General features: G+C 43.7%; 1 protein-coding gene across 1 annotated transcript in view; it reads right to left on the bottom strand.

Moving 5' to 3' along the window:
• The window catches only part of smyd3 (SET and MYND domain containing 3), a 148,135-nt gene that overhangs the window by 30,973 nt on the left and 90,664 nt on the right, over positions 1-26,498 (bottom strand). Inside the window, exons 6-7 of the mRNA XM_056279327.1 lie at positions 13,530-13,597; positions 7,044-7,077 (exon numbers count right to left, since the gene is read on the bottom strand). Of these exons, the coding sequence (XP_056135302.1) occupies positions 7,044-7,077; positions 13,530-13,597 (102 nt within the window). The remainder of the gene's footprint in view (positions 1-7,043; positions 7,078-13,529; positions 13,598-26,498) is intronic.

Genomic DNA, 26,498 nt, shown 5'->3' with positions numbered 1-26,498 from the left:
GAGAGATTGTTGGGAGAAGTGATCAGTGCACTTCCTGGCTTCTTCAGGGAGGTACTAGGAGCAGAGTGTGGAGAGGATCAGCCAGCTATGCTGCCTGTCTTTCCATCTTTGTCAGTCCGTGCGGCAGTGGAAGAGCAGGAAGAAGTGAAGGGGGCCATTCTGTCCTTTAAAACGCCGGAACTACATGACCTCTCAAGCACGTCACAGAAGGCCTTGTACGCAGTCACTGTAAAGGTTCTCAACAGAACATCACTAGCCGGCGTGCAGGAGTCGAGGTGGTTGAGTTTGTTGGCACCAGGCTCATCCCCCAGGGGCAGCTGGAGGTCCTTGTACAAACCCCCCATTGAGAAACGCACTGCGGATCTACAGTGGAGGGTGGTACACGGGGCTGTGGCTACGAACAGACATGTGGCACACTTTGATCCTAGGGTAGGGAGTCAATGCTCTTTCTGCAATGATGAGGAAACCCTACAGCACTTATGGCTTAGATGTCCCAGGTTGGGCCCTCTTTTCTCTGTACTGCAGCGGTGGCTCAGAGGTTTAGGAGAGGTTCTTGCGGACAGCCTGTTTGTCTTTGGTCCGAGGTACATGGCAGCACAGTGCAGACGTATCACCTTGGTTAATTTTTTGATAGGACAGGCGAAAATGAGCATTTGGCTTAGCAGAAGGAACAAGATGAAAGGCACAGGGTCCACAGACGCCATGCTCATGTTCAGGGGTCTAGTGGCTGCTCGGCTGAAAATAGAGTTCATGTTCTTCAACCTTAGTTCAAACCTAGAAGGATTTATTTCTATGTGGGGACATGGGGATGTGCTGTGCACAGTGGAAGACCAAGTGCTTATTCTTAATCTTTGAAAAAAGGGGAAATAGGGGGAAGGTGTATCCTTTGTTTTTACTGTGTATGGCGATTGTTGTGTTTTTCCACTATGTATATGAGTTTTTGTGTTGATGTTATCTTGATGTGACTGAAGAATTGGAACATTAAAGGCTTGGTTAAAGGTCAAGGTCTCTCTCTCTCTCTCTCTCTCTCTCTCTCTCTCTCTCTCGCTCTCTCTCTCTCTCTTGCTCTCTCTCTGTCTCTCTCTCTCTCTCTCTCTCTCTCTCTCTCTCTCTCTCACACACACACAGCAGGACGTGACGCGTACTCCACTTCTGTCACAACAAAGGCTTTTTACATGTGTCTTACATTTACACCAGTCCCACAAACAATTGCATGGACAGTCACACAGCTAAAAACAGACCTACAACAACACATCAGGCGCAAAGAAACGCACACACTGTGACACCCTTCCTGGCAAAGATATATACAACACATCCCACTAATCCATTAAAGCAAGAGGGGAAAAAAGCATGAAGAAGACTGTGCGGCTCTGTGATGAACACTGCTGCCAGCCTCCGTGAGGAGAGAGTAGACAAGATATTCTGACACATCTAATGTATATCTCTTCCATCTGACCTATCGCTTTTATTTCTACCGTTTAGACATAAATATATATATTTTTTCTCTTTGACCCCCCCCCCAATTGTATCCAGCCAATTAGCCCACTCTTCCAAGCTATCTCGGTCGCTGCTCCACCCCCTCTGCTGATCTGGGCAGGGCTGCAGACTACCACATGCCTCCTCCAACACGTGTGGAGTCGCCAGCCGCTTCTTTTTACCTGACGGTGAGGAGCTTCACCAGGGGGACGTAGCACGTGGGAGGATCATGCTATCCCCCCCCCCCCCTGAACAGGTGCCCTGACCGACCAGAGGAGGCGCTAGTGCAGTGACCAGGACACAAACCCACATCCAGCTTCCCCCCCGCAGATGGCCAATTGTGTCTGTAGGGACGCCCAGCCAAGCCAGAGGTAACACGAGGATTTGAACCACCGATCCCCATGTTGGTAGGCAACAGAAGAGACCGCTTTGCCACCCGGATGCCCCCAGACATAAATAACTTTTAACTATATATAACTAGCATAACTTACCATTATATTTTTGATAATTATAGTCATAACTACTCTGAGGACATTTTGACTCCATCACCATTTTTATACTGCTATATTGTTAAATCAATGTTTGAAAAGCAATTGGGATGACAGACTTTATAGAGTTTTTTTAAAAAATATTCTAATGCCTGATCATTTTCTTTAAATTTTAGTTTTAATCATCTAGCAGTGAAGCAGTTGCAACAGATAAAAAGGCTGAAAAACAAGCTCAAATACAAAACAAAACTGAAAATCTTTTGAGCTTTAAAAAAAAACAACTGTGAAAGCATGTCATTGTTGGCAAACTCTGGCAAACTTAACTTCTTGCCCCAACCTTTGCATGTACATACCTGACTGTAATGACAACAACTGGCAAGACTGTTCTGTGTGTTGCTTACTGTTGTGCAAGATGTGCATCTTTCTTTCATGGCACAGAGATTGGTTGCATTGCCATTAAGATGAGAGCGTAACTGAGGACCCTTGACCCAGTGACAGACATTTATCATCTCTCTACACATGGCAGGAAAATATACTGAAGTGGAGTTTTTATGGTGTTCTCTATTGTATCTGTACTGTTTATCATATTCACAAAGCAAAACACTCCCAGCAGGAGATAATGATCAGCAGAGCTTGTGTATGTTTATGCCGAATTGTTTTTTGCATGTGTGTGTGTGTGTGTGTGTGTGTGTGTGTGTGTGTGTGTGTGTGTGTGTGTGTGTGTGTGTGTGTGTGTGTGTGTGCATGAGACATATAAAGATGCAGTGCAGGTGGGTTAATCCTCTAGTGTGTATGCACGCATTTGTGTTTTTTATGTACATACGTGTGTGTGTGCGTGTGTGTGTGTGTGTGTGTGTGTGTGTGTGTGTGTGTGTGTGTGTGTGTGTGTGTGTGAAAGTGATGGAGCCTGTGGTTTTGTTCCACACTGGAAGAGTCACTGGTGGAATATAAACTAGAAATCAAGCGCCCCCAAACGATGCTTTTATCTACTGGTGAGTAGCCTATTAGCATACTTATTACATTAATTAGCTAAACCACATCTAGCATTAACAATTATTGCAAACATTAACTGAAACTATTTGTTGCTTCACACACTTCACACACACAAACCCTATGTGTAAGTGTACGCTTGCAAGGTGGGGAGAGTGATAGTAACTTATAAGGAGGTTACTATGTACAGTTGCTTTGAAAAGGTGCACACTTAGCAAATTATGTATGTATTTAAACCCATAGTTTCTACCGTCGAAGATTATCTATGCTTGTGTGTTTGTGTATCTGATTGTGTGTCTATGAGTGTGTATGCAAAAATACAGTATAAAGTGAGTGTTGTGTAAAACTGCAATATCTTATACGAGCATCAGTCCATCCAGAACCAGCAACTGTTTATTATGTAGGCTGTGGCTAACTTTGTCCAGCGGTTAGTACTGTATTTCCCGGACTATAAATCGCTGTTTTGTTTTGTTTTGTTTTTGTTTTTTACTCATTACATTACATTACAGACATTTAGCTGATGCTTTTATCCAAAGTGACTTACAATAAGTGCATTTAACGTAGGAAATCAGGAGAACTACTAGTCATCAGAGGTCATAAGTGCATCTGCTCTCTAAACAAACATCTAAGAGCCAAACCAGTGCTAAAGTAAAAGCACAAGAAAGAGATTTTTTTTTAAATGAGTGACTACAATAAGTGCTAAGAGCAAGTAACAGGGTAGTAGTTCTTAAAGAGGTGAGTTTTCAACCTGCGCCGAAAGATGGGCAGCGACTCCACTGTCCTGACATCAGTGGGGACTTCATTCCACCACTGTGGGGCCAGGACAGAGAAGAGCCGTGACCGGGTCGACTGGCAGCAGGGGCCTCTGAGCGACGGGGCAACCAGGCGTCCCGAGGCAGCAGAGCGAAGTGGTCGGGTGGGGGGCGTAAGGATTGACCATGGCCTGGAGCTAGGAAGGAGCTGTTCCTTTCACTGCCCTGTAGGCAGTGGTGGAATGTAACGAAGTACAAATACTTCGTTACTGTACTTAAGTACATTTTTTACGTATCTGTACTTTACTTAAGTAGAATCAATAATGCATACTCTCAGCTTTTCCTTAGTTACATTTTGCAGCAGTTATTTATATTCTACTCTAGTACATTTCTACAATACGTTCCGTTACATTTTATGACCAGTTTTTTTTTTTCTTCGCCAAAATGCTATCTGACCAGCGCACGTTTGTTTCACCTGCAAGTTGGTGGATCTCTCTAGCACTAAGCAGGACCATCCCGTTCTGAACGAATCAGGTATGACCCTTCCAAGAGCAGCATCGGGCACCTATAGGCTAGTTCAAGCGGCAACAACTCGCGCACTCGCGCTAACAGGCTAGTACTAGCAAACATGTCTGAAGCAACATCTGAATCAATGAACCACCCATGCCCCTAGGAATTATTTGAAATAAAAGGATCAAAAAACGACTCGTGGAGATTCCAGTGTAAACTATGCCTGCCACAAAAAAATTAGCTGCTGGCGTTCAAGAACTCTCCTTCAAATTTGAAGAAGCATGTTGAGGTACGCAAACTTGTATGCTATGCTATCTAGCTAGTTCTAGTACTATGCTAGTTAATGTCCCTGCTTTTGCATGTTGTTGTAGTGCTTGTTGTAGTGCTATTAATTCTGTTATCCTCTTTCAATGTTGTATTATGTAAATTGCGTGAACACAACATCCATTGCACGCTGTCCATCTTGGGAGAGAGATCCCTCCTCTGTTGCTCTCCCTGAGCTTTCTTCCTAGTTTTTCTCCCGGTTAAAGGTTTTTTTTAGGGAGTTTTCCCTTATCTGATGAGAGGGTCTAAGGACAGGATGTTGTGTTGCTGTTAAACCCACTGAGGCAAATTTGTAATTTGTGATATTGGGCTATACAAATAAAATTGATTTGATTTTGATTTATTCATTTTGGTGAGTACCGTGGTATTTATGCTGCAATCTAGCAAAATGTGTCTGACATATGGCAATATCAACAAAAGAACACGTTTATGGCTATTATAAACCCAGCGTAGAATTAAATGGTGGGAAGATAAAGCTAGTAGATTAGTAGACTGCTTGCTAGCAACGTCGTGGAATCTGCAGTGGTCGTGGAACAGGGTCCCGCCTGTCATATTTTGATCGAGTGAAGTGGATTCATACATTCTAGAATGTGGAATGAATCATATTTTCTTAGGTGGGCTATCCCAGAGCCATGAAAATAGTATATACCAAAGCTTGATGAATGGCAGAGTTAAGCGCAGTGATTTGCAAAGTCAAGTGTGATCATGATGCTAACCGAATTTTACAGCGAATTGACCCTTGTCACTCTTTGCAGGGCTTTTTTGTGTGCATGTAATTGTAGATCTAAAGCACACAATGGATAGGCAGATACTTTGGGGAGATGGAGGAAGATAGAGGGGCGCAGATACTGTGTAATACAGTGTGCATAGCTGCTGTGAAAGCTTGCAATGAAATAAGAGCCATATTATTTAATAATATTTTGGGGGGCTTTAGTCAGAGATGGTGTTCTAAATTATCCACATTTTCAATATTAGCCTAAAACTCATCAACAGTTTATGAATATTTTTTTTGCCACTTGTATTGTAATACATTTTGGACAGTAACCTCCATCATAATAGGAGTATTACGTAAATGAGTTAGAATTATCTAATTAACTAACAGTATATCGTAATTTTTTATTTTCATAGAAAACATGGACATCATCTCAACCGATACCTTCAACTGACAGCAACCGTAATCAGGAGGAAGGGAAGCTTGCCTGCTGGAGGGAGTGCGTCAACAAGTAAGCAGCAGAGACTTCAGGACACCAAAGCCTCAAAAAAGAGCACGGATCAGGCAGTAATTAACTTTGTTGTCCAGGGTTTGCATCCCTTCGGAGTTGTGGAGCAACCAGGATTCAAGGATTTAATGCAGCATACCATGCCAAACTACACAGTGATGTCCAGAACAACGGTCAGAGCCAAAATTGAAAAAACAACACAGGAAATGAAAGCACAAGTAAAGAAAGTGATGCAGAACATTGAATACATTGCTACAACCACTGACTGCTGGACGGCTTTTCGTCAAAGTTTTATTGGAGTGACCGCCCACTGGATCGAGCCAGACAGCCTAGAAAGATTTTTGGTTGCTCTTGCGTGCAAGAGGCTTAAGGGATCCCATATGTTTGATGTCTTAGCTGCTGCCCTTAATGACATCCATACAGAATACAACATTCGTGAAAAGATCACGAGGACCACTACTGACAACGCCTCAAATTTTGTGAAGGCCTTCAGGGTTTATGGCTTCGATGAAGAACGTTTAGACGAGGGAGAGAAGGAAGATGTGAGTGACAGTCAGGAAGATCTAGATCTGGAAGAGGAGATAGAGGGTGCTGAGGTAGAAGGTCTCATGGATGAAGAGGATGGTTGTTCTGAATATCAGCTCCCAAAGCATCACCGTTGTGCGTGTCATCTCCTGAACTTGATCTCAACAGTTGATGCCGCAAAAGCCAACTCATATGACGTCTACCAAAAAATGTCACGTGCAGCATTTGCAAAGTGCTCGGCACTGTGGAACAAAAGTGCTCGCTCCTCCACAGCTGCAGAGGTTATTGAAAGGGAGTGCAAGCTCCAACTTATTCACCCAAATGACACAAGATGGAATTCCCTCTTTCTTTCAGTGGAACGATTGCTAAGAATCATTCAAGACAGTGGAGATGGAGCCATCAGAGCTGTTACCATTGCACTTAAAGTCCCCATGTAAGTGTTATGCTGCCAAACACATTGTCGTGTATAAACATAGTTATCATCAATATTTGCATGTAATGTTACCTAATGTTATATTTAGTAACAATAGCCATCTGTGTATGTTACATATTGCATTGCCATATGAAATTTTCCTTAATTTTCTATCACTGTGTAACAGGTTCAGCCGTGCAGAACTTTCCTTCTTTGCTGAATATGCTGTAACTATGACCCCAATCGCTAAGGCACTGAACATAATGCAGACAGAGGTGGATGTCCATATGGGATGGCTGGTGCCCACTATAACCCTCCTAATTGTGAAGCTTGACCGCCTCCTAACCTCATCCAAGTTCTGCTGGCCACGGATCTTTGCTCTTCAAGAAGGAATACAGAAGCGGTTTGGACCCATGCTTTCCGACCCTGAACTCATTGCTGCTGCAATTTTACTTCCCAAGTTTCGCACATCCTGGACAAGTGATGAAGACTTGCTGAAACTGGGTAAGTCATTAGCTCTTTAAATTGCAAGATGGAAAGGTAGTGGAAGAGGTTCTTTTATTAAGCCTTGCAAAGAGTAGCTCCTAACAGTAGATCCAAAAATGTAAAATCTATTGTTACAGTTTTATGCAAAGGTTTGGGCGCCTGGATTTCAGTTTATCATCTGCTGTTCATCCTTTAACACATTATACACCTTATGTAATTAATGACATTTCAGTTCCAAAATAACATTTATAGAATAAACATTAACAATGTAATGTGCATCAGACAACAACAGACAGGTGCAAAAGCTTGGGGGTCCTAATGGAATAAACACATCATCAGTATTTAGTAGAGCCCCTTTTTTAGTGAAATAACAGCCTGTAGATTATTCAACTAACCACACCTAAGTCTGACTGCAGGTATTTTAAACCATCTCCCCTTACAAAATATCTCCAGGTCAGTCAGGTTTGATGGCTGACAAATGTGGATTATTGAGGTTGTTTTGTAGAGGTGGTGCGCACATCCAGAAAATATTTTTCAGGTGCCACACAAAAGAAAGTCAGGAAGTGAAGGAGAAGGTCTGCACACTGTATGCTCCAGTAAATATACTTTAATTAACTCTAAAAAGTAGCAACATTTCGATCACACAGGATCGTCTTCAGGCCTGAAGAAGATCCTTGAGTCAGAAATTCTATTCGTTTTAAACCTTGTTTCTTAACTTATTAGTCCACATCATTTTGCCAAACTTATGCTAACCGTTTCCACAGCTTGTAAACAAATCCAAATGTGCATTTTACAGTCAGTTAGTGTTTGTTATATAGCATAATGCACAACTTCTCCTGAAGATGGAGCACTCCCGCATAATACTGCTTTAAGTGATTTGAATTCAGTGTTTGGGACTGCTTATGTGTCCGACACACAAGTTTTTTTTGTAAACTGAAGTATAAAATCTTTAACAATGTTTAAAGGAAATGAAATAAATCTTTTAAAGATGTATAACCAGTGTTCTTTGTTTGATTTTGCTTAATGCTATTTAATTCTCCAGATCACATTTTACAATATCCAGAATTGTAAGTCCTAATGTAACACAGATGGTAAGCACAATTACATTAACCTAAAACTAGCTTAATTAAAATGCAACAGTCCATACTGTTTTTATTATAATGTAGACATTAAGAGAATAAATCAATACGCAGGTACTTTTACTTTTAATAGTTAAAAGTACATTTAAAAGCAAGTAATATTTACTTTTACTTAAGTAGGGTTGTCATTGTGGTACTTCTACTTTTACTAGAGTATATATTTCTTTTGTTATTTGTACTTTTACTTAAGTACTGAGATTCAGTACTTCCTCCACCACTGCCTGTAGGCTAGCACCAGAGTCTTAAACTGGATGCGAGCAGCTACTGGGAGCCAGGGTAGGGACATGAGAAGGGGAGTTGTGTGGGAGAATTTAGGGTGGTTGAACACCAGACGAGCTGCAGCTTTCTGAACAAGCTCCAGAGGTCTGATGGCTGACGCCGGGGCGCCAGCAGGGCGGGAGTTGCTGTAGTCCAGCCGAGAGATGACCAGAGCCTGGATGAGCACCTGTGCCGTCTCGTCAGTGAGGAATGGGCGAATCCTCCTGATGTTATAGAGGAGAAATCTGCAGCAGCGAGCAACCAATACAGTGTTTGCAGCAAACGACAGTTGGTCATCCAGGATCACACCCAGATTCCCCACAGTCCGAGTTGGCATCACCACGGTGTTGTTGATGGTGATGGCCAGGTCTCGGTGCGGGCAACCTTTCCCTGGGAGGAACATCAGCTCTGTCTTGTCCAGATTGAGCTTCAGGTGGTGTGTCGCCATCCACTCCCGAGATGTCAGTCAAGCACGCAGCAATGCGTGTCTCTACTTGTGTGTCAGAGGGAGGAAAGGACGAGATCAGCTGGGTGTCATCGGCATAGCAATGGTAAGAGAAGTCATACTCATCTGGCTCGTCCTGTGACTTATATTACAAAGCGACTTGTACAACATAATTTTATTGGAGGGATACACTGCATTTCAACTAAGGCTACTAGATGTTACTGTTTAATCGTGTGACTCAATTGTAAATACTGTACCACTATATAAATGTGAGTTATACACTGAAGTAGCTTATATGTTTTAACGTGTTTTTTGTTGAGTGCGACTTATACTCTGGTGTGACTCATAGTCCAGGAAATACGGCCCATTTTTTTCCTATAGTTTCAATGTGTATGTGTGATGTGTGTGTACCTGCAGAGGAGTGACCAGTCAACCTGTACAGACAGAGGCACGCCAAATCAATAAAGTCTTTCAAGCAGATACCAGATTTATGGTTTTATGACTCTCTATCACCCCTTTCCTCTCCTTCTCTCCCTACGAATCTCTCTTCATCTTGGTCCCGCTCTTCCCATATCGCTTAGTCTCAATCTACCTCTCTCTCCACCTCCCACTGTTTCTTGCTCTGTCTCCTTTTCTTCAGTCCTTCATGCCTCAAACCTAACCCCCCACCCCCCACCCCCTCTATCTCCAACTCTGATTCTCTGCTTCAAACCTTATTTGTTATCAACAATATTTTTGGTCAACATCTCTTTCAATATTGAATAAGCAGAAAGAAATGAGTCACTGATTGAGACTTTCATATTACACTCATAATGTCATGCTTCTTCCTGCTCAGGTTTGTAACTACTTTGCAAACCTATATGTAGTCGCTCATTAATAACTTAATTTTCCCTTTGACTTGATTCTACCTTTCTCTGCGTCAGTATGTTTTGTTACATTAACTTTTGATTTTGCTTTGCTTGGGTATACTGTAACCTCACCAATTCTCTTTGCCAATTTCACTTAACATAGCTAAGTTATCACTAGCTATTGGCTTTTCTATAACATTCTGCTATATAGTAAAAATGTTTAGTATGTCTAAATTTTGTGTGCTAGCTGAGCTCTTCTTAAGGTTGTCTCTGCTATCGGGGTGTGTCGGTCCGCTTGAGGAACTTAAATAGTCATGTCAGATGTTACAAGCCCTACAGATGGTTTAGGGCCCAGCAAAGCGGGCATGGTGGTGTTAGTGATAGCTGTGACAGCTTAGATTCATTGGCAGCAATTTCTGGGTTTTTCTCTGTCTAAGGGCATTGGAGTGCTCACCGGTGCCAACTGTAAACTGAATGCCATGATCTGCAGTTACCCATCTTGACTAATAATCGCTTTACTCTGCTTGGTAGTCCTTTTGGCCTGCCTGCGTCTCATACTGCCCCAACCACAGCTGAACTATGCACCTTAGTAATAGACAAATCCATTACCCTCTATGTTAGAGTAGCGTCACCAGCTGAGGTTTGTGTGGGGCCAGAGCTGAAGTAGACAAATCAATTTCAAATGCTGAAGCAATCCATGTTGGCACCCATGATACCAGAATGAATTAATCTGAGGTCACCAAGCGTAACATAGCCAGGGCACACAAGGCTGACAGAAAGATAAGCTGGCATCAATTAATTACGTCAAGTTCCTCATCCTTTAGGGGTATTAATGACAGAAAAAGATGGTTAGTTTCTCTGAACCGCTGGCTGGCTTGGTTCTGTGAAAACCAGGGATTATCATTTTTTAGCCTGGGTGTTGCTTTTGATCGGATGCTTTCTTTTGAGTAGCACATTCAAGAAATCACCAAGACTGTTTCTTTCCACCTTAGAAACATTGCTAAAATTAGTTTTACCCTTCTGATCACTGATGGTAAGACCCTTATTTGTGTGTTTATTTCATCCAGACTGCTTTATTGCAAAGTCCTTTTCTCCAGCCTGCCACTTACTAGCATCAAGAAACTACAGACGGTAGAGCGTCACTGATAGGCTCTTACCTAAAACTAGAAAGTCTGACCATATGACACCCATCCTTGCCCTTCACTGGCTCCTCATTGTTGCTAGATCTGACTTTGAAATGTTACTGCTAACATATGAAATACTACATGGGTTTGCTCCATCTTATCTTTCAAACCTTATAAAGCTTTACATACTGTTCTGCACCATGTGATCCCAAGGCGCAAGCCTCCTCTCTGTTCCCACAAACAGTCAGCAGCCTCTTTTATCAGTAATGGTTTTCATGCTGACATTAGAGAGGCTGATTCTGTAGTCTCCTTCAAATCTAAACTAAAAACCTATTTACCTTCATCACGGTTTGACTACCAGTTACTTCAGAGTGTTTGAAGCCTAACCTTAATACCTCCTCCCCAGTAGGTATCAAGTCTCAGTGCAAAGTTAGCTTAGTCCTTCTAGTTGGCACTAAACTGTAGGTGCTGTTGATGTTAATCCCCCTGTTGGTCTGCATGAGGGTTTTAAGTGTACCTGTTGTGTGTCTGGTCTCTCTTTTGAACTTCTCTTTTCAAGACTAGAGCTTGTACTGCTGGGGGGCGGTACAGCAATAGGGAATAAGGCTTCGGTCTGCACTGCATCGTCTGTTCCCTTTGACAAGCACTGGCCTTTCTGGAGACTCCTGTCTGCCTTTTTGTGTTTAGTTGATAACTGCTGCTCATTATTTATGACAGCTCTGGCTAATCTGTACTCTCTCTCTCTCTCTCTCTCTCTGTGAATGATGGTGAATGGTGTGCCTAGGTCTGGCTGCTGTGAATCTACGAGAGCTCCATTCTTTATTTCCAGGGCTGTGCAGCACTTGGTTGGTGATAATGCATGGCTCAGGGCTGCTCTGTAACAATGTTTGGAGAAGATGCTTCACATACTTCTGTATACAGTTCTATCACAGCATCTACTTTATTTTCTTTTATAGCAAGGACTTCACTCATATTTAAAGGGGAATGGCATCAGTGTAAGAATTATAACAAGCCGTTTTTACATGTATGCTTACTGTGAGTGCCAAATATTTAGACTTTTTTTTAACTTTGAATGCTTTGATGAGAAGTTAAAGAGGATTGTTCTACAGATATGTTATAATGATTAAGATCATATTCAAATACTCCTTTTACAAAGAAAATATCTTATCTTCCTGCTAAATGACCTCAGTGACTCAAAGAGAACATCATAACTGACCAGTACACTTCAAGTACTAGTACACTTCAAGTAAGGATGTCCTTTCTTGCTTTTTTAAAAAATTTATTTAAATGTGTCTTTTGGAGGATCAAATTGTGGCTGTTAAGGAGAAGGCCTGCCCCCCACCTCCATACACAACAGCACCACCAGTACTTTTTCCCCAAAAAGTGCAATAGGATGTAAGACAGAGAGGAAATGAAAGCAAAAGAAGATGGGAAGAGAGGAGTGATGGGTTCAAAGACATATGTTTGTGAGAATAACACAACAGTGACTGAAATAGAGAAAAGAAAAATATAGTAAATAAGAAAAAGAAAGCAATAGAAAGAACAATAGGAAGAATAGAGGCACTGCCTCATCCAATGATCCCCCTCTAATCAGCAAACCTCAAGGTTGCTAGGCAACCTAAAATATCAATAGGAAGGACATAGTCCTGCTGCAGAAGGGGCCCATCATTTATGGATGAGGTAACACACACACACACACACATGCACACACACGCAATGTTTTGGCTAAACCTTGGGAAAACAACTGTGACCATCTGACATCTCAACCTCAGCCAGACACACTAACCGAGATACCTGCAGTGTGCATGTTGTGTGTGTGTGTGTGTGTGTGTGTACCCATGCTAACAACATGTGCAATGACAGGCCAAATCCTTCCCCATTCACCCAGGACTCAATGCAGGGATTACAGTGCATACCGCCATGCTCTGTGTGTGTGTTTTATGCCAGGCGAGTCACATCCATCCCAGTTGGAGTCTCTCTCTCTCTCTCTCTCTCTCTCTCTCTCTCTCTCTCGCTCTCTCTCTCTCTCTCTCTCTCTCTCTCTCTCTCTCTCTCTCTCTCTCTCTCTCTCTCTCTCTCTCTCTCTCTCCCTCTTTCTCCCCATCTGTCTCCCTGCTTTTGTCTTCGCTTTCTCAACACAGTAATTTATTCAAGATTCTTTTGTAAACATTTCAACTTATAGCCCACCTGCCCACTTCCACTCTTCCTCCTTCTTCTTCAGTTTAATTGTCAATAATGCAGAGGAGAAAGTAGGAGGGGATGAATAGTGAAATAGAGGCAGGATGGTGGTGGAAAGAGGAGACGTCTTGTGGACAATTCCAGAGCTACATATTGAATGTAGGATGTTTTTGTAGAGTTTTTGTTTTATTACATAGTCCGCCTAAATAATACTGTGAGATAGAAGAGGTGGTAAGGTCACATGGAAACTTCAAACTAGCCATTCTATCAGTAAAGCATCCCGTGTGTGTGTGTGTGTGTGTGTGTGTGTGTGTGTGTGTGTGTGTGTGTGTGTGTGTGTGTGTGTTAGCTTACCTGGGGTAGAGCCCCACTCCGATTTCTTGTAGCTCTCCGTCACTGATGGTAAAACAATTGCATGTCACCTAGACACAAAAGAAAGAGAAAGAGAAAGAAAGTGGTAAACAGATTTAAGAAGTGAGGGATGGGAACACACTTGAGAGAGAGGGGGATACGACCTGTCAAAATTGACTTCATCACATGTTCTGAACATTTTTATCCCTGGAATTCTAAAAAAAAAAAAGGAAGAATAACCTTTTTAAAAGCTTTCGTGCACCAAACACTTGACCGAAAATACTTTTCACTGACCAAGTCAAATATTTCCCAACTTCACTCGTATTTTTTTCCCTCCCCTTTTCTCCCCAATTATACGCGGCCAATTACTCCACTCTTCCAAGCCGTCCCGGTCGCTGCTCCACCCCCTCTGCCGATCCGGGGAGAGCTGTAGACTACCACATGTCTCCTCCGATACATGTGGAGTCGCCAGCCGTTTCTTTTCACCTGACAGTGAGGAGTCTCACCAGGGGGACGTAGCGCGTGGGAGAATAACACTATTCCCCCCAGTCCCCCCCCCCCGAACAGGCGCCCCGACCAACCAGAAGAGGTGCTAGTGCAGCGACTAGGGCACATAACCACATTTGGCTTCCCACCCGCAGACACGGCCAGTTGCATCTGTAGGGACAACCGACCAAGCCTGAGGTAACATGGGGATTCGAACCAGCGATCCCCGTGTTGGTAGGCAATGGAATAGACCGCCATGCCACTTGGATGCCCTACATCTTTCATATTTTTTGAGTCAAATATATATTTGTCTTTTCCTCTTACAAAGTAAAAAGGCCTTGGTGAAATCATTAAATTATAATACCAAATGGTGGATGTAGTAATAGGTCTGTGTCCTAGTTCTCAGAACACCAACTAGCTCTGTCTGACAGGAAGATCATACATTGTGTTATTAGGTCTATTTCTTTTGCACTAATACAAGGGCAAGACAAAAGGAGTGATATAAATAGGCTTAATCTAATGCCAGACCTAATACGAAGCCAGACGTAGCCAATTTACTGTCCTCAAAAAGTCATGAAGCTATAGGAAAGTCTAATCAAATCAACTTTATTCATACAAGTCCTTTAAACACATAGGCAGTGCGAACCAAAGTGCTCTGCAGAATGGGGGGGGGGCACACATAGTAGCAGCACAAAAAGGGATAAAATATAAAAAAATCAACAACCGTGTTAAACAGTAAGTCAGACAGCAATACAGAAATGTGTTTTAAGACAACTTTTTACATTTTGACAGATGTGCAGGAGAAAATTACTTCCGGTACTGAAGCAGCTACAGCAAAAAACAAAATCAAAAAACTAGCCCCCAGTTTTTAACCAAGCTCGTGGTAACGCTGGGAGCCCATCGCCAGCAGCTCCTCGCCAGCAGACCTGAGGAACATGATGTGATTATGTGGCGAGAGGACTTCTGAAACACAGTATATGAAGGAGCAAAACCAGGTAGTGCTTTAAAAGCAAACAGCAGGATTTTAAAATCAATTCTGCATCGCACCAGAAGCCAGTGTCAAGACGCTGGCACAGGAGAGAGAGATTATACCCCCAGAAGAACTGAAAAGCAGCACGAAGAGAGGAGAGGAGAGGAGGCAAGAGATGTTGAGAATAGGCAATGGTGAAAGGGAAGAAAAAAAGAGTTATGGGGACAGAGATGAAATGTGAGCAGCAGGGAGGAACGTAGAAAGGTTGGAAGGGATAGCAAGAAGGGTGAAGAGGAGAAAAGAAGAGGAGAGGAGTAGTATGGGAAGAGAGTGAAGGAGGATAAGGATGGACAGGGAGCAAGAGAGAAGGAGTGATAAACAGAGAGGAGCCCAGAATGACAGATAGTAAAACAAGTGTATATAAAAGTCAGTTTGTTTATAGTCACTGCTTTCACAGTTTGATGTATCTTCTTACTTATCCCATCCAGAAATAGAGAGAAGAGAAGAGAAGAGAAGAGAAGAGAAGAGAAGAGAAGAGAAGAGAAATGTGTTACAAGTCAGTAGCACATAGTGACCCTTGGTTTTGACCAAAAACAAAAGCCTGCTGTAGAAACAATGGCAAGAGTCCTTGAGAAAGGTTGTTGCTTATTATTTCAAACACAATGCAGGGTTTAACCTCACTGCTAATTGAAAATGACATTTTTTTCTGAATACAGCATTAACATTAAAACAACATCACATGTATCTGCACCATTGCACTTTGTCACCTCTTATTTCGCCTGTCTGTAGTCAATTCTTGTGTATATATCTGAAGATTGTTGTGTTGTAGTGTTGTTATTCTATGTTAAATACACTGAGAGCCACAAAACCGGAGCCACATTCCATGGATGTGCAAACCTACATGGCTAGTAAACATGGTTCTGATTCTGATGTTTGTTTTATGACAAAAGAAGAAATGTGTGTGTGTGTGTGTGTGTGTGTGTGTGTGCATGTGCACGCATGTGTGTGTGTGTGTGTGTGTGTGTGTGTGTTTATTGAGTTATGAGCAGTATGTGTGATTCGGTGGTTGCACTGGGAGTGTTTAGGGCCTGCTCCTCACTGCACCATTTTGTTTGTATTATTGCACATACAGACTTCTATTAGATTTTGTTTTCTATTTACTCATATTTCTTATTTTCACAGAATGAGAACTGTTCATACTTTTTTGCAAAACCATCAGTAGTTCAATATACTCAACTACAGGACACCAATGTAACACAACTTCAAGCAGGTCATAAACCAAAACATCAGATTTGTCCTATGCATATTCTGTTCCACGACCTGCACACTATGTATCTACCATATCGATTTATGGTACGATTCTGGATTATTCGAATGTTACATTGTCACTGAAACAGAATTATTTTTTTGCACATTATATAGTCTTCTGTCTGTTTATAAGGCTTATTTCAAGATGAAAGTTCAGTAGAAATTTTAAAAAGGCACGAAATCTCCCCACGATGCAGCAAGGGTGGTCCACCCAGATGATAAAGACAGTTCAAAGATTTATTAATGACAAAGGCAAGCTTTCAGCCAAAAGAGGAGAAGGAAGGAAATCAAAAGAGCGGGATGCCTGCACTCTGTCAGCACGCAGACACAATATTAGCTTGGATAATGAGCTGCTTAAAGACAATGTTTCAAAGTCAGGACAAGGAGAGAGAGGGAGAGAGAGGAGTGAGGGAGAGAAGCCTTAAAAAAGAAAGAAGCAAAGCAGAATTGGAAGGAAAGACACCGAAATGTAAACAGACAGACAGACAGAGAGAGAGAGCGAGAGAAAGAGAGAGAGAGGGGGGGTAGATTATAAATGCGAGAGGGAGAGCCAGAATGACTCCAGCAACTCACAACAAATGCTAACAAAAGAATTGAAGGCTAACAATGAATTTCTGCTGTCTTTGATCTGTTACTGAGCTAGTGCTGGTAAACAACTCTCTGCACGAGTCTGTCTGCGCCTGTATGGGGATGGAGGGTGGGGGGTGGTTCTATCTCTTCATCCCATCCAGAGATAGATGAATGATTTTAACTCTCAAAATTGGTATTCCAGCTGTCAGACCTGACAGATAGGGAAGGGAAAAAACAAGTGACAGAGGGAAAAGCAGCGCGAGCAAGAGAGAGCGAGCGAGCGAGAGAGAGAGAAGAACGAAACTTTGAGAGCAGTACAGATGCTGTAATCCTGCAGATATTTCCACACAAACAGGGATTCATAAAATTGATTTGATTTGAATCTGCTGTTGTGATAAACAGCACGAGAGACCTCATGGGGAATGAAGTTTTTTTTGTTTTTGTTTTTTTTGTTTTTTTTGCTCAACCAATTCATCATAAAGTCGACGGGAGGGAACGGCTCTCTCTCGCTCTCTCTCTCACACACACACACACACACACACACACACACACACACACACAATCGTTTTCCTGATCAGACTCACACTTAAAAGCACTCACACTCATTTATATTCACGCGCTATCATAGTCATCTATCATCAATGCCATAAAGCACCTATAAATATGGGGATGACAAGACACTATACATTACATACCACAGTCACATGTAAATTACAGTAAAATACATCACATTACATACAGAAAGAAAAACCATGTTTCCTCCATGATTGTGCATTAGCAGTGTTGGCTAGTGGAAGTAATGTAAATTTGGATAGCATATTTGTCACCGTTTTGGTCCAGTTTTGGTTTCAGTAAAGGCAGCAACACTACAATTTAAACCTTTTGCCCTCCACTCATAAAAAAGGGCATAATCTGAAAGGAGCTTGATTCCCTCACCATCACAGCTCTTAACACACTGGCCCAGTAACATGATGGTCCATATTAATGCACTTATCTGCACACACCTGTGCACTACATATGTTGTGTGATGTTTTGGTTTGCCAGAAACATTCCATAACTCACAGAATCTGAATTCAAATCCCTTGTGCCGACATATTTAGAAGGCTAAACACAGAAAATAATACTATCTTGAAGTCTATTGTCTTTTGTTAACATTACGTGACGTTAGTGTCCCGTTGGATGACTTCTTGTAATGTACAAACTGTGATAATCGATTTCCCCCTGAAAGAAAATAATAGTATTTTATCCTAAATCCAATGGATACTACTTTGGTGCATTTTGTGCATTCAATTTGTCCTCCTTTGTTTCTGCACAACTGCAGGATGAACAGAAGTACTGCTGTGAAACAACGCTCCATAAATGAAACAACAAAATACTGTGTTATATGAGACACTACCAATTCCCACACAAACGGATCCATCAAGCTTTATCTGATCTGACCTAAAAGCTATACTAAACTCATCCACAAAAGGACTATAAAGGCATGTTGTAGAAACAACACACACTTGCTTTAGGTTGTCCGTCGTGTCCGATGATGACAATCCTGCCTCTGTCACTTGTGAGTCTTCTTATGGCTGTAAAGCCCTATCCGCGATCCACAATGTCTGCCACAGACAGAACAGGTGAAATCACTGACTGGGGGTGTAGGTGTGGTACTGGCTTCATGTCTCTTCAGACGTCTTCTGGTCCGTCGATCACCGCGGTCCTTCTCGAGGTTTTGCACCCTTTGTTGACAGAGCTGCCGCCAGATGGAGCGTTGGGCGGCAGTGTCTTCCAGCTGGCTCGGGTTCAGGCCGCACTTCTTTATGATGGTCTTCAGCTGGTCTTTGTACCGTTTTTTCTGGCCCCCTGCCAAGCGGCAGCCAAGATGTAGCTGGCCATACAGCACTTTACGCGGTAAGCGCTCCTTTGGCATCCTGATGACGTGACCGAGCCATCGAAGTTGGTGCTGGGTGACGGTAGCCTCCATGCTGATGCAGTTGGTCTTGCGGTGTATTTCAGTATGGGGCACTCGGTCATGCCAGGTTATCCTCAGGATGCATTGTAGGCATCTGATGTGGAAGGCCTCAAGCATCCTGAGGTGGTGGCTGTACAGGGTCCACGCCTCACAGCTGTAGAGGAGAGTCGTGATGACAACTGCCAAGTAGACAGATATTTTGGTGTGGAGGTTGAGGTCTTTGTTTTGAAAGACCCTTCTCCTAAGTCTGCCAAAAGAGGATGACGCTTGTTTAATCCGGTTTTGCATCTCCCTGTCGATGCTGCAGTCGTCAGAGAGGAAGCTGCCCAGGTATTTGAAGGATTCCACTGTTGCAAGTGGTTTGTCGGAGATGTTGAAGGTTGGTGAATGAGATGGAGGAGTAGATGCCCACTGGCATACTACTTCAGTCTTTGTCACATTTATAGAGAGCCCCAGCCTACCATACGCCCTTGCAGCAGCTGCAAGGGTAGCTTGTAGTGCCTCGGGTGTGTGGGCCAGAACTGCACAGTCATCTGCGTACTGTAACTCAATGATGTGCTCCGATGTCATTTTTGTGACCGCTTGGAGCCTACGGATGTTAAATAGGTTTCCATCTAGTCTGAAGTCCACAGTAACCCCACTGTCCTTCCTGATTTCCTTGTGGAGCAGCAATGTCACACACAGGAGGAAGATGTTAAAAAGAACTGGAGCAAGGATGCACCCCTGACGTACCCCGGTGCACACCCTGAAGGGCTCAGATTCCTGGCCTCCAATGGTCACATGTGCCATCATCCCCACGTGAAATCTTTGAAGGATGTTGACAAACTTTCGTGGACAGCCAAACTTCAGGAGGATGTTCCATAGGATGTCCCTGTTGACTGTGTCGAAAGCCTTTGACAGGTCGATGAAGGCTATGAAGAGGTTCTGATGTTGCTCCCTGTCCTTCTCTTGGAGTTGCCGTGCTGTGAACACCATGTCCACAGTACTCCTATTCCTCCTAAACCCACACTGTGACTCAGGCAACAGCTCCTCTGAGATGTGTTTTACCAGCCTGTGTAACATGAGTTTGGCCAGGACTTTTCCAGCAACAGCCAGTAGTGAAATGCCACGGCTGTTGCCACAGAGGGACTTGTCTCCTTTGCCTTTATATATGGAGATGATGTTAGCATCCCTCCACTGCTGAGGGACAGTTTCGTTCTTCCATACGTGTGAGATGAACAGGAAAAGTGCACGGTTGCAGAGGTAGCCTCCCTGTTTAAAAATCTCTGCAGGGATACTGTCAGGGCCAGGGGTCTTGTTATTTTTCAGCGACCTAACTGCACAATGAACCTCTTCAAAGGTTGGTGGAAGGTCAAGGTCTTGGATGGTGGGGCGGACAGGTAGTTCATCCAAGATCGAGGGATCTGTTGGGGAGGGCTGGTTCAAAAGAGTCTCAAAATGTTCTGCCCATCTTTTTGTGATGAGTTTCTGGTCCTTTATGAGGGTGGTACCATCATCAGACTTCAGGGGGGAGACAGAGCAGTTTCTTGGGCCGTAGATGGTTTTCACTGCATCATAAAAGTTGTGCATATCATTTCTATCGGCATGGGATTGTATTTCATTTGCCTTCGATATCCACCACTCATTCTGCAAGGCACGCAATTTTGACTGCACCTCTCTCCTGGATGCTTGCCATTGTTGCCGGAGTGTAGCTGATGTGGGATTGTTGAGGACAGCACTGTGTGCTTTATGCATGCCTTTGAGTATGGAAGTTATTGTGCCTGTGTTGTCATTGAACCAGTCCTGGTGTTTTCTGCTCTTGTAACCGATGGATTGGGATGCTGCCTTGTAGAGTCTGGAGCTCACGGAAGACCATTTCCTGTCAATGGAATCATCCGTGCTCAAGAGAAGCTCAATGTCTTCCAGGTTTTCAGCCAGAGAGAGGCGGAGATTGTTCTGGACCTCAGCCTTTTCTAGCCGGGTACAGTCAAGCCTCTTCTTTCCTGACCTTTGGAGACGAACAGCAGGGCGTACCTCCACCTGGAGCCTGGTCATGATGAGCCGGTGATCTGTCCAGCACTCAGCACCTCTCATTGCACAAGTGAGTAAGACGTCTTTTGTATCAGCACGTCTCACAATGATGTAGTCCAATAGGTGCCAATGTTTGGAGTGTGGGTGCATCCAGGATGTTTTGTGCTTATTTTTTAATTGGAAGAGGGTGTTTGTGATGGTCAAGCCATGCTCAGCACAGAGGCTTAGGAGGCGCAGTCCATTTGCATTGACTTTCCCAATGCCATGCCCACCAATGACACCACTCCACACCTTGTTGTCTTTCCCCACTCTGGCATTGAAATCGCCCAGCAAAAAGATCTTGTCCTCCTTGGTTATATGACGGAGAGCCTCATCTAGTGACTGATAGAAGCGGTCCTTTACGTCATCCTCTGATGGCAGTGTTGGTGCATAGGCACCTAGGAGGGTGGCATAACGTTTCTTGGCCAGAGGGATCCTGAGCGACATGAGCCTTTCACTTATGCCAATCGGTGTTTCAGTGAGTCTTGGTAGGAGGCTGTTTTTTATTGCAAATCCCACACCATGCTGATGTTGTCCTCCTGCAGGGTATCCCTTCCAGAAGAAGGTGTAGGTGTCCTCCTTCAGGGAGCCTTCATCCAGGAACCTGGTTTCACTGAGTGCAGCAATGTCAATATTGTAGCGATTGAGTTCCGCTGCAATTAGTGCAGTCCTTCGCTGAGGTCTTTCGGCATTAACGTCCAGCAGAGTTCTTATGTTCCATGTTGCCGGTTTAAAGGGAATTATTTTCTTTTTTTTATTTCGACCGCAGAGTGGAATGTCCCGATAGGTGCGGTAGCCTATCCAGGATGTTTTGAGTGGGCAATGTTTAGGCCACCTTTTCTAGGCCCCTCCCCAGTTGGGGTGAGCAGTGTGGCTCCTAAATAGGGCTGCTCAGATACACAGGGGTCTGCCGAGAGCAGCTGCCACTCAAGCCCAGCTGCTGGCGACCATGAATAGCCCTGTGCCGCTGGCGTGCAGGGGTCTGATTAGGAGCTTCCAGTGCATTCATACCTGCTCCCGTCACCAGACACCCCATCGCCGCCAGACTTTGATCCATATTCCGGTTGCTGGTCTCACCGAGGCAGAGGTGGATACCTGCGCAAAGAGATTATTTACAGTGCCGCTGGGGGTGCGCATGTCCCAGCAGCACTACTTCACTGTGAGAGGGTGGGATCTGGTGGCAAGGGGGGCCCAAGACGACCAGCACTCTTCCACAGCTGCAGGAGGCTGCCGGAGCTCCAGTCTGTCAGAGGACCGCCTATCGTGCGCCGCCATGCACATTGCTTTTCTCTCAGGGTGTGCTCCCCTAGCCTTTGTCGTCCTACACTTACCCACAAGGCAGTGGGACAGTGGTTGGTCAATGCCAGGGCGTATCCACTTCACATGGGCCTGCGCATTAGACCTCTGGGGACTACTGTAGCTCCGAGATCCCCTACAGTTTAGCCAGGGACCGCAAGGTACCCAGTTACCGTGTGTGGCCACGAGGAGGCACTGCAGGAGTCTTGGCGGTAGAGAGGCTATGTACCGGCAGGGGAGACTTACGCACTCGGCTCCTCTTTTCACCCCCACAAAGAGGGCTAGCCGGCGGCAGTAGCTGAGAGCAGAGAGAAGCAAGCAGAAGCAGCATGCAGCATGCACTAACTACAAGCACTACTACCCCAGTATTACTGCACTGACGCATCACACACGCCCTGTGCATCACACTGTGCACACACACACTAAATAATTATCCTCAAGCAGGTCAAGCCGGTCAGCAGCACTGATGAAAATGAGCTCAACATCACTGCACCTGCTTACAACACACACACACACACACACACACACACACACACACACACACACACACACACACACACACACACACTTGTGAGGACCCTCCGTGACTCCGTGACTACATTCATTCCCTAGCGCCTAACCTTAACCATCAGAACTACATGCTTGAGTTTAACCCTTACTGGGACAATAACTTAATCCTTATTCTAAACGTATATCTAAGTCCTAACCCTAAAATAGACCCTTTGAGAAGTGAAACCCACTAAAATGTCCTCATTTTGCAAAAATGACCTCACTTTGCAAAAATGTTCTCACTTTTATTGTTACACATTCGAATTGGTCCTCACAAATATAGCTTAACAAGAACACAGACAAGGACACACACACACACACACACACACACACACACACACACACACACACACACACACACACACACACACACAGGAAGTGGGAATGAGATGTGAGTGAAGGTCTGTTATTGAGTGAAGGTCTGTTATGTCCCCTAAGTAGCTTTCACCTTATTAGGAAAAGAGTGCATGGTTAAAGGACAACAGGGGGAGAGGGAGAAGTAAGTGGAAGAGGTAAGGAGGATGGAGAGGAGTGGTGGAGGGAGGAGGAAAGCCATGGATTAAGAGAAGGAGGTTGGGTGAGCGGAGGAAGGACAGATAGAAGCAAGAAAGGGTGAGGAGGGGAGGAAAAAGGATAAAAAAGAGGGAAGGAGGTTTGAGAGCGATAGAGAAAATGAGTGCAGCAGAAGGGAGGGAAGGAGGGAAGAGCCAACAAGTTAAAACAAACAATGGTGGGGCACTCAGCTTGGCACCCCCCCCCCCCTCAGGGATCAGAATCACTCTAGCAGAACATCCACATCTGCAGAACAGGCTGGCAAATGCCTTTTGCATCCTAAACACACACACACACACACACACACACACACACACACACACACACACACACACACACACACATCCATTTTTTCTACGTTTAAACATTTAGAAAATCAGGCCTTTGCTTTGTGGTGTACACTCCAACATTACACAAAACATCATGAATCAGTCAATTTGTTGCTCCATCTGCCTCCTTCAAACAAACCTCTCGCCAACTCTTGTTCCATTTCAGTCTTTCAGTCCGTCTCCCTGTCTTTACCCGTGTGTCTTCCCGTGTTTCGCTGGCTCTCTTTCACACTGCCACTCCGTCTTTCTCATTCTTTGCATGAAGGTAAACTAACACACTGCACAATGCCGATGCAGGAACTCACATGCATCTGAACAGACGTGAGATGTGGCTTGTGGCAGCTGCCGTCTCAGTTGCAGAGCATTGAGCTTTCAGAATGAAAGCGCCTCATTAATTGTCAACAGACACTTTCATTCAGAATTAAACTGGTTCACCAACCTTATTCCTGAGTATAATCTAAGATGTTTTCTACTCACTAGATACCGAATACAAACTTCTCACACTAAATAGATACACTAGACTAGTGGGGGAGGGCAATAAATAACAAACTCCATAGTAATTGGAAAAGTGTGCTTGGAAGACAATGAGGTTATTCCTCTAGAGCACTGCTGGCTATGTGGTTTCTTCTGCATTGCATTAAGCACTGGGAAAGTGAATAATCACCAAGGGACAAGATTAAAGTGTTGACATCGAAACATGAGATAACCTCTTGCCCAATGAGCCAACACAGCAAGAACAAGGTGACTGCCTATTAGAGCAACAGGCTCACAAATACACCTGTGATAACTGCTCATTGTTGTACCCATTTTACAGCTCCACATCTACATAAAAGTGGTCATAAATACTTGCATGATCAAGTATATTAATGAGTGCCCTCACTCTCACTTTATTTGCCTCGCTCTTTCTCCCTCTCCTTCACGGTCTGTATAGCACACACAACCACAAATATGCATTCACTCACACATGCAAAGCAAAACAAAGAATTTACAACATTTCATACACAATTTTACACAAAGAGGCAGGGCGTCACACAGATATATTGAATAAAAGCAAAATGAAAGGTGGAGGTAACAGAGAGGAAGACAAGTGATTGATAACTTATCTCTAAAAAGTCCAGACTTTCAGTTTGGAGAGTCACATATACATTCAAGACAAATCAAATATTTAGATAGACTGCTGTTACTCTGCAATAGTCAGCACCTCGCTCTCCAACAATGCTATGACTATGGACCTTATTTTCATGAGCAGTGCTTTTATGATGATACAGTTTCAACCTGAATAACAATCAGAAGTGGGACAAAAAGAGGTGTGGCTATGGTGAAAGCTTAAAAATATGTATGCCATCCACCATGTCTAAAAAAAACCCAAGGTTAAGGGGTATTGAAAGCAAAAAGTTACACTGGTTTGTGCACATATTCACACTGTTTAAAATGTGCTCACCAAAATCTCAGACTAGAGCTTTAATTGAACTCTGCTGTAATGAGTGTTAAGGTGGAGAGCACATCAATAGGATTTCAGTAACACCTGGGCAGTCATTTTGAGTGGTGGTCTTCTAGATGCAGATGTGGGTGTGGGTGTAGGAGGCTCTGTCATCTCATTCTGGAGGTGTTTGATCAGTTTGTTTTGTCCTGTCATGTCAACTCACAGAGTTGTGTTTGGATTCTTTGTCTCTTTACTGCAGCTGAAGGGGGCTCAGTTATCAGCAGTCTGACAAAAACTACAAAAGCCATCAAAGGCCACATCTGTGTGTGTGTGTGTGTGTGTGTGTGTGTGTGTGTGTGTGTGTGTGTGTGTGTGCTATTGGATATTGGATACTTTGATAAACAATTTATGACCTAATTAGCACTGCGGTGCTTTTATCTCAAACATGACAGCCTGGCAATTAGACAGACTGAGTTACTCTGAGTATGAAAGGATCACAAGGTTAACTAAATCCAACATCCACTGTTCAGTCACCTGTAATCTCTACTGTCAGTTTTCCCCTTGAATGCACTACTTCTGTCTCTTCATTCCTATTTTTCTCTTGGTTTCATCACCGTTTTCCTATTTATTTTTTCCACTAAAATTTGACTTTGTCTATCATTTTCTTGGCGTTCTTTTTTTAACTTCCCATCACCCTGATTCTTATCTTTTATATACATTTATGAAAATGTACAGTATATACATTGCCATCCAAGTATTTTCTCTTGCACAAATCACTTTACGCTTTCATTATCTTTGCTATTAAACCTTCCAAGAACCTTGCATCACCCTTCCTCTCTCCCGGTTCTCCAATTTTTCCCCATTGTAAGTTACTACTCTCAAACCAGTCACTGAGAAGGCACAAGCCAGTCCATTCTTAGTACCGGTCTCAAGCCCAGATAAATGGGAAAGGTTGCGTCAGGGATGGCATCCGTCGTAAAATCTTCGCCAAATCAAACATGCGGCTCATAAATCAGATTTTCATACCGGATCAGTGGAGGCCTGGGTTACCAATGACCACCACCGGTACTGTTGGCCAGCAGAGTGCCAGTGGAAACTATGCTACTGTTGGGCAAAGGAGAAGGAGAGGGGGAAAGCATGTCCAGAGGCAGCAGAAGAGGAGGAAGGGTAGGAGTGTGGAGGTGAGAGTTGGAACTTTGAATGGTGGCACTATGACTGGTAAAGGGAGAGAGCTGGCTGATATGATAGAGAAGGAAGGACGATATACTGTGTGTGCAAGAGACCAGGTGAAAGGGGCATCAGAGGTGGGTTCAAACTTTTCTACCATGGTGCAGATAGGAGGAAAAATGGAGTAGGGGTAATTCTGAAGGAAGAGTATATCAAGACTGTGTTGGAGGTGAAGAGAGTGTCAGACAGAGTGATGAGTATGAAGCTGGAAATCGAAGGTGTGATGAAGAATGTTATCAGTGCATATACCCTGCAT

This window comes from Lampris incognitus, chromosome 4 (genome assembly GCF_029633865.1).
Source record: "Lampris incognitus isolate fLamInc1 chromosome 4, fLamInc1.hap2, whole genome shotgun sequence".
In the NCBI taxonomy this organism is placed as follows: domain Eukaryota; kingdom Metazoa; phylum Chordata; class Actinopteri; order Lampriformes; family Lampridae; genus Lampris; species Lampris incognitus.
This window is presented reverse-complemented; position numbering and strand designations above follow the sequence as displayed.